General features: G+C 29.9%; 2 protein-coding genes across 2 annotated transcripts; both read right to left on the bottom strand.

The window, feature by feature from the left end:
• Positions 1–889: 889 nt before the first annotated feature.
• LOC105126280 (uncharacterized) lies at positions 890–6778 on the bottom strand. The gene is made up of 4 exons (XM_011027099.1): positions 6457–6778; positions 2591–2838; positions 1120–1611; positions 890–979 (listed from the first exon to the last, which is right to left on the bottom strand). Exons 1-4 carry the CDS (start codon positions 6776–6778, stop codon positions 890–892), a joined length of 1152 nt encoding a protein of 383 aa, XP_011025401.1.
• Positions 6336–8701, bottom strand: LOC105126148 (nucleolar complex protein 2 homolog). The gene is made up of 5 exons (XM_011026920.1): positions 8530–8701; positions 8061–8197; positions 7634–7705; positions 6994–7539; positions 6336–6897 (listed from the first exon to the last, which is right to left on the bottom strand). The coding sequence occupies exons 1-5, from the start codon at positions 8546–8548 to the stop codon at positions 6889–6891; spliced, it is 783 nt and encodes a 260-aa protein (XP_011025222.1). The 5' UTR covers positions 8549–8701; the 3' UTR covers positions 6336–6888.
• Positions 8702–9647: the final 946 nt, after the last annotated feature.

The following is a 9647-nucleotide window of genomic DNA, read 5'->3' as shown; positions in this document are numbered from 1 at the left end:
CGAGGATAATTTTTTTTTTCCGAGGCTACTTAATTATTTCCATAAACAATTAATTAGAAATTCATATTTTTATAATAACTAACCGCAATGTTAGTCTGGCACATATAATTTTGAAACAATACCAATAATTATATAGGATCTCATATATCATCTTTTTATAGTTGTGTTTGGTTAATATTCAGGACATAAAGAATAAATATAGAAAGAATAGAAATATATTTGGTTAGTAAGACAGAGATAGAGACAAAAATAAAAATAAAAACATCAACTAAATTTGTTTTTATGATAGTTTTGGAATAAGTTCAAAACAATGTCCTTTCTATAGTATTTAAAATAGTATTTTTTTTTTGTTTTTTATGAGAAACATATACTTTTATATTAAAAAATCACTTTAATTCAAAAAATTAAACTATGATTAATTTTATATTATTTTTAGCGTACTTTTTCAAGTAAAATGTTTTGGATTTAAAACTAACAAAATTATATATAAAAAAGATGGTGATTCTCAATTTATCATCATTCAAGTTTTAAATCATATAAAAAATCATTTTAGTTCAAAATATTAAAATTTTTAGTGATGTTTAATTAAAATATTATATCATTTTACTCCGCTCTATCACTCAAAAACATTTTGCTGACGCACCATCTTCTCATCTTAATTTTTATTTCAAGATAATTAATTTCTTAACACAGACACATATATAAATATAAGGGTGAAGAGAATATTGCTAAATTAATCTAGGATAACGAAACACCGATCACATTAATATATAGATTTTTCTTCAACAATTGAAGACAGTCATAAAAAAATTTAAATAAAAAAACACTGCAATGTCTTTAGCACAACAAGACTTATTAATTTTGAAGAAATAAGCACTAAATTAAGAGACTAAATATTATTTCGTTTATTGGTTGCTCCTCGGGCCTTCCTCCGGTCCTCCTCCTTTTTGTATTTGATACCGCATGCATTACACAAAGACTGTAAAAACAAAGTAGAAAATAAAATAAATAAGTTTTTATCATAGTTATTTACTGTGTGCCCAGAAACATATAATTACATTCAACTATTGAATATAATGCTTTGTTATCTAAGCAACTTTTGGAGATTAAAGGAGTTACCTTCGGTCCAAGGGGGCCGTTTCTCCACATTGGAGTATTCCTTGTGTTGCAGTTAAAATTTGTACATCTTTTATGCGGATCGAAGTAACAAATTTGGCGTGAACGTCTTGGTCCTCTCCTACGAAAGCCATAGGAGCTTCCAATCTGTCGATCTCTGGACGAGCCATTCGATAGTGTGTGGGTGTTCAAAGTCCTCGATGGAGTCCAAAAGGTGTTGAAGGTATTTGAGAAGTTTGAAGGGTGTTGGTTCCCCTTGCCTCGTGCCACTGACTTGTAGGTTCGGCCACCTTGAGAGTGGTCTCCTCTGACTATCATCCCAAAATCGATCTCAGCAGCAACACTTCCTCCGCCGCCACCACAAGCAATCCCATTGGCATTTAGGCCAGCAACACTTCCTCCACCGCCACCACAAGCAATCCCATTGTTAACTTTGCCCAAGTGATTTAGGACAACATGTTCTTGAGCTCCATTGGTTGGTCCAAAGTTTATCCCCTGTTGGAAAAAATTGTTAGTATTTTGTTTTAAGGTTTCTGTTTGTTGTTGTTTTAGATATTGGATAGAGAAAAGTGGTAATGCCTATAGAATTAGGATAGCCAAGTTAAAGAAGAGAAACTGAATGTATGAAAATACATTGTAAAGCATATACAATCGAAGAAGTTGGTACAACATAAACTCATGAACAAAAATATATGGAAAACTGAGGGATTCAAGGATTACTTACAATGTAGAAGAGTTCATAAGTAATAACCCTAATTAAATATCACACAATAAATAAAAAAATCTATGTTTTAGATTTCAATATTAATTTAAGGTTGAGAATTTAGATAAATTTCATTTTGAAATATTAAATTAGTTCTTGGTAGGTGACATTATAATATGAAAACAACCATGATTTTTTTCATTTGGGGCTACTTAATTATTTCCATAAATAATTAATTAAAAATTTATAATTTTAGAATAACTAACCGTAATATTATCTGGCATAGACTATTTTGAAAAAATACCAATAATTATATAGAGATCTCACGTATTGTCTTTTTTATGGTTGTATAAAAACAGATACAGAGATAAAAACTTAAAATAAATTTATCTTTACAATAATTTTAGAGTAAATTTTTATCATTTTAAAACAATATGTCATCTCTATCTCTATCTCTATCTCTATCTCTATTGTTTCTATCTCATTTGTCTTGAGATAATAATCAAATACATACTGATTATGTGAGATATGTAATCATTAGTCATATCTATTGGAGGCCATATGAATCTATGATATAAAAAACATATTTCTAGAATATAAATTACACATTTTGTTTCTTATATGAATTTGATCACTCCATATAATGAAAATTAAGATCAAAACTTCCAATACCAATTTTGCTATAGGTTGCACATACACATATTCTGCCATGTTTTTTGCACCCATACAACCTCAAAAATGTTGCATCGTTTGTAAGATCGAATGATATACCTTATTGGCACTGGTGTTGGAGCCAGCATTGAAATTGAAATTGGCAAGATCAGGAGTAGTCATGGGGGCTGGGGTGTTGAACAAATCGATTAGGTTTATTCGATGACTTCTAGCAGCATGATTTCCAAAACCAAGCTTCAAGGTTAGGTCCACCACGTTTCTTGCATCATTTTTGTCATGGTGGCACCCTTTCAATCCAGTTGCTTGATGAAACCTTCGGGAATCCATGAGTGTTCGAAGTCTTTTATCTGCAAAAACAACCAACCAAGCCCGTGAAAAATTATCAGATAGCTTCTTTGACATATAATTAAGAGATAGCTTCTTCGTTTTTTTCTTTTTAACAATGGATGCCTTTTGGCAAGATGTAAAACATGACAATCCACTGTTTAATTACATGACAAGAAAGCAAAAAATACTAGTGAGTAAAATGCATGTCAACGAGTGAAGTTAGATGCATGTTTTCTAAGGGTTTTGAGCCCTTGTATAAGTTGTTTGATTGCAAGCAACAAAGGTGCAAGAACACATTTGACAAAGACGAAGAACAACAAAAATTATCCCTTCACATGGAAAAAGGCATGGCTATACAAAAACAAAGCCAAGGGAGAGACTCAAGGGGTGGGGAGAGACTTACAAGAGGCTAAGGTATGGAACTAGTGAAGAGAAGGCTATTAGCTTACTAGAGGGTGCGAAGTGAAACGAAGAATGGTAGCCTTAATTTATAGGGATTTCGAGGACATGGTATATATGGAAGGTAAGAAATGTGAAAGAATTTTTTTTTTTTTTTTTCATTTGGAGATTATATCAAATCTGTATTTAAATTAAACTTTCTGTAGATAATTTTATAAATTCGACAGTATATTCATTACATTAAAGCAATTCAATCAACAACACTCAATTGTTATACTTTTTTTTAAGGTTTTTTTTTTAGTTGGGATTCATCATCTTATCAAAATATGAGCTACATGGCTCATATTTTCCACCTTTACAGCTAGGGTGTACGTGGATATATAGTTGGATTAGATTTGTGCCTATAATTGTATATAATTTAATTTTTAACATTTTATAAATTATAAACTTAATCTTTTTTTTACTCGAGTAAGTTGAATATATTGAATTGGACTAAATTCTTTATTAATATTATAAATATCAATGATTTAAGCTGTATATATTGTTATTTTTTCAAGACTTGGGTTTTTAAAACAACCTACAACATGGGCAGTGGGTGGCATGACAGCTCTAATATTAGATATAATTTTAATACCTTACAACCTATTAAATCTTAGTTATCCCTCTCCCTCTAATAAAGAGAGGAACTCTTTTTTATTACATTAAAGAAATCTAATATGAAGTTCACTAAGAAGAATTTTGAAGTCAAAACATTTCTAAATAAAATAAAAATAAATATTGAATCTATAAACTATCAAATAAAATAGAAAAAATATAAGGTATATAAGTTGGGTCCGGTTAGACTGAGTTGATTATCGAGTTTTAAAATCTCAACCGATTACTTAATCTGTTATTTTTGTTTTTTTAGGTTTTTTGATCCACTACCATTTATAATATCCATATTATATAACTTAGATGAGTTGAGTTGGATCAAATAATTCAAATATTATAGCTGGACTAGTTTTTTTGAACACTCATACTTACAAGCTTCAATATAATAATTGGATTTTTGTTAATAATAAAAGTAAATTATATTGAATTGTCTAAATGTAATGAATATATAATCAACTTTATATAAATATGAACACTTACTGTAGAATTCAATTTTTTTGTTTGGTACAAACATATGGCTTTAAAATGGAGCTTCTCCAGGAAAATAAAAATGAAATGGAAGTAAGGTTTTAAAAATATTTCTATGCTCATTTTTTTGTATATATATGGAAACAACCTTGTGTAATTGCAAAAAGAACCAACAAGTTTTGTAGGCAAATATAATTTTATAATTAATTGGAATAGGTATCCTAATTATTAAAGATGATGGACTTAATCGATCTTGACACGGAAAAATCATTTGATTATTGTTTTAGGATATAAAAAATAAAGATGATTTTTTATTTTAAAAATATAAAAATTTACTTAAAAATTATTCTAAAAAATATATAATATATATTTTTATCTTTATCTTTTTAATAAAATATATTTTTATCTTCATTATCTTTATGTCTATGTTACCTTAAAAGCAAAAAAAACGAGGCCACAGGACAACACGCCTCACTATTCTCTCATATTTTGGAAACTATATCTGGAATTTGTATCTTTTCGTATATTGCCATCGTATTATTCCAATAAAAGGACAACAATACCCTTGAACGGAATAAATGGAAAGTGCATCGCTGGTAATCACAATCCCTTAAAATTAGCTCCAATAATAGTATATATAAAAAAAAAAAAACTTGGTCTGAGTAAAAAAAAATAGCTACAATTAAAAGAAAAAAAAGAATCATTCGCTAATGAAATCAAAATATTTTTCTATTTCCTGTTCAATTTGTTGATATAAAATAGGAAAATATTAGTTTTAAAATGTTAAAGCAGTATTTCTAAATGATCTTTGAACTCCATGATGTGATCAATAACCTCAGAAAATCGAATTAATAAATCATTTGATGGTCTAATAATATTGTGATTAACCAAGATCCATAAGAGTACGTATTCGTGGAAATAAACCAAGAAATTCATCACTAGGGCTAGATTAGGGATTTTCATTAATTCATGTTTATCTAGCAAACAACAATATATATATATCCTCACTTACTGAAACAGAATGTTCCTTTTAAACTAACAAGGTAGGATTACATGTTCCTTTTAAACTAATAAGGTAGGATTACCTCGGATGTTTAAGAAATTAAAAAAACATAAAAATTCAAAAGCAAGATCAAGAAAAATATAGTAAACTTAAACCCTATCAACAAGTTGGGAGCCCTCTAGATTGAATTTAATTAACAGGTTTTAATAAAATTCCTTATTTAATACCATTTTGAGTGTAAAGAATTGAATTCATCCCTAAGAATGGTACAAAAATAAATTACTACAAAAAGCAATTGATGTGAAAACTAACTATTTAAAAATACTTATATACCCATCTCATTGGAATGTTATGAATGCGATAAGGGTAATATATAAAAAAAAATGAATTTTAAATTTAACTTATATACCAATTAAATTTAAATTTAATACTATAATTAAATTTAATTAGAAATTTAAAGAGAGAGAGAGAGAGAGAGAGAGAGATTATGGTTTAAGTCTCATCTTACGCCATAAGCAAGAATTTTCCTTCCTCATTCCTCGTGGCCATCATATTTCAACAAATAATAGTGAACCTTATTTATTTTCATAAAAAAGGAAAATAATTTGCTTTTATTAATGAGGACTCGGACAAATGCAAGCGAGTGACTCCAATTTTGTTGTATAGGATCTTGAACTAGCTCAGCTAACCTAGCCTCTTCCGTTCCTCGGGACCAACAATAAAAATATACGTGCTTCTCATTTATCTGCGCCTTATTTGTTTTTGCATTTTAAAAAAATATAATTTTTTTATTTTTTTTCTTTACTTATTATTTTAATATACTAGTATCAAATATAAATTTTAACAAAATATTATTTTAACATATTTTTCAACAAAAAAAAAACATTTTTAAAAACAACCACGCATTTCAGCTTGATCTTCCATAGACAAACCTTGTGGAGGAACTCTTACGTTTTAGTTTAAAGGAAACATGGTCATGGATTACTGCTCGCATTATATTTACCAACCAAAATTTCCTATCGAACATTTTTCCGAGCAATTTCAGCAAGATTGGCTATAGTGGGGAAAGAAAAATGAGAAAACTGTCGTCAATAATTTCCCATGCTTCATCAATTACTTGTCTTCCTCTTCTTAAACTTCTTTGCATGAGATGGTACATCCTTATTTGACAAGTTCTCAGGGGCTTTTTGCTTCTTTCTATGCTGTTTAGAAGGTGTAGATTTTGCACTGTCAACCTTACCTTTGGAAGCGGCATCACTTGCTGAAGATTTCATCTTTGGCTTGTTCGGATGAGATTTCTTCTTTGGCGAGTTTGTAGAAGAACGTTTCTTCTTATTACTCTGTGGTTTACCAGGCATTGATTTTGGACTCTCGTCTTCATCGGAAGAAGAGTCATCCACTGATCCATCTTCGTCAGAACTGAGTACCAGGTCCTCCATGACATCTTCATCCAAAGCTACCTCTTCCTGGTGCTCTGCTTTTCTCTTCTTCTTTTTCTTCTCCTCCTTGGAAGGTTTAGCCCTGTAAACCAAGGTAGGGTGGTTCCCACTCATAAGAACTGAATCACATTCCAGTAAAACTGATTGAGTAGTAATCACTTTAACTGCATAAAAAAATCAGAAAATAAGGAAATGATGCATCAAATTGTTCATACCTTAATATATTTCCGTAAGAGAGCTGGAAAGGCAACTAAAAGCACAGATGAAAATTCGAGACGGCTTAAAGTAAATGATATCATCTGCGTGTCAGTGATTAGGTTCAAAACATATAGGGCATTTCCAAGATAAGACTTTGCCAGGTGGTTATAGTTCATCCATTTTTTTGTGTGCAGAAGATCATTTACAGGTTCTTTCTTCCCACCATAAGCAGGAAGGCCCAAGACATTACGAAGGATTCCATCCATTTCACTCAATACAAATAACATCACTTTATTGAATACACTGCTAGACATAATACTATACTTCGCTGAAGAATCACCAGCTTCATCATCACCATAGTGGCATGCAATTCTGAAAGCTTTCAAGAGTGAACGAACAGCACTCATTTTTCCACTTTCTCGGACAGAATTACACCAGGACTCAACCGTTGCAGAAGTAATAACATTATCGGATGGTTTCTCGTCCTCCTTTGCAATATCATGGTCCCTGCCTTCCTCATCTACTAGCATGTCTCCATCCCCCACATCTGCATCACCATCCTCCTGCACAAATTTGAACTCTACTATTGGGCCATTTGATTGTGCTCATCACATATAAAAAATAAAAATAACATGTACACATATTCTGAACACTCACCTCAAAATCTTCATCATCAAATTCTAGAAGCTCCTTGTCATGCTCTTCTAAGTACTTCAAAAAATCAGGATCCTGTTAAAAATTAATTTGTTAGCAACTTGTTCAAAATCAATAAAGCAGCATGGAAAACAGAAGATTCATTAATCATGAAGAAAAGTCATTCTTTATAAGCATTAACAAACTCCCAAATCCTTCAAATTCATATATTTCTATTCTCGAAATAATCAAGTGGAAAATCCAAGATCCAACATGAAAGTGAGAGCCACAACTACTCAAAACCAAGAAGTGTAGCTGCCTAACCTGCAACCGAAAAAATCTATCTCTAAAAAATCAGCTCCTACCATGAAAAAAAGCCATGCCATCCATCATTTGATAAAAAAATACTTGAGTAAAAAAACATAACGTTCAAGAACAAAGCATATCTAACCTTTTCCTTAAGTCTCTGCAACTGGTCTTTATGCTCTTTAGCAACTACTTTACAAGACTTCTTCGACATCCTTCCACTTCCTTCCTCCTCTTCCTCCATCCCCTCTTCATCACTTACCTCAGGCTCTAAATCCCAAACTGAAATCAACAATCACCAATAAACAAAAAACCCGTTAGCAGATACTCAAAAACACATCAACCAATTTGCAAAAACAAACAAAATAACCCCACCAACCCACCAAATAAAAGAACAAAAAAACCATAAAGCTTCAATCATTTCCAATAATACCATTTACAATGAAGAAAATAAAAACATTGGTTTTTAGCATAGTAAATACAGTAAATAAATCAACAATCTTAACCATGAAAAAACCATATCAAATCAAGATTAAAAGCACTAAACTTCACCATGAAAACCCAAAAAAACAGCTAACTATATAACACTGAGTGTGTATAAGAGAGAGAAAAACCTGGGTATTCAATGTCCATTTTGAAACTGACTATGGAAAGCTGCTCCTGTTGTTATCAAAAGAGAAATTTTATGCAGAAGAATAATTTGAGGAAAAGCGAAAACAAGTTCCTGTCTTTGATATTCACTGAGCTGCAAAAACCCCCATTTTTAGGTTATTGGGGGTTTTGTTTGTTATTCTTCTTTCCCTTTCTTTATTTGGGCCTATAACCTTGAAATATTAAAAAGAACTTGGATTAGAAAGCCCATCAAGAGAAAGTGGGCTTTGAATGATGCGGTTTTTATTGATTATTTTTTTATTTTTTCATTTAAATTAATTTTGAAATATCTAAGAAACAAGATGTGTATTATTCATAACCATTACACTAAGTTGACATACATAGGAATTATTGAATCTTTGAGTCTAACGCTACCTTTATTTTCGCTGTGTTTGAGAATGTTTAGTTTAAAAAACATTAAATTTATTTTTTTAGTGGGTTTTTTTAGTTTTAATGTATTAATATTAAAAATAAAAGATATATAAAAATAAATATTTTAATTAATTTTTAAGAAAAAAATTTAAAAATTACTCTTCACCACAATACCAAACAGGTATTAAGGATCTATTTAGTATTCTAGCATGATGTAGTTAGAAATGTTTTTAGACTTATTATAATTTTAAAAGTTATTTGATTTTCATTGTTTAAACATGTTTTTCATCTTAAATTGTGGTAAAAACTTAGGTTTGAGATAAGTTAAAATTTATAATTTTATTCAAGTCTCGCAAACATTAAAACTAACATAATATTAAATACTCAGTAAAAAACTTTTGCAAGAAAAAAAAAAGGTTATAGTTAAAAAACAAGGTACCAACATATATTTTTTTAACTTTTAACTTGTGCTTTAAAGAAATTGTATCTCTAAAAAAAGTTAACCTCATCTCACTAGAATATGTTTATTATTATGGTAGCTGTTATGATTTGAAAAAAATTATTTTATAAAAAGTACTTTTAATTGAGGTTGGTTTGGAAAAATATATATTTGGTTAAAATTATAGTTGAAATTGAAATTCAACAAGAAATAGTTTAATGTGTTTGGTCAAGAATGCTTTTAAAATTGAAGTTATAAAATAATTTTAAA

This window comes from Populus euphratica, unplaced genomic scaffold, assembly GCF_000495115.2.
Source record: "Populus euphratica unplaced genomic scaffold, PopEup_1.0 scaffold75.1, whole genome shotgun sequence".
Lineage (NCBI taxonomy): Eukaryota > Viridiplantae > Streptophyta > Magnoliopsida > Malpighiales > Salicaceae > Populus > Populus euphratica.
The sequence above is the reverse complement of the archived record's forward strand: the minus strand, read 5'-3'. Positions and strand labels throughout refer to the sequence as shown.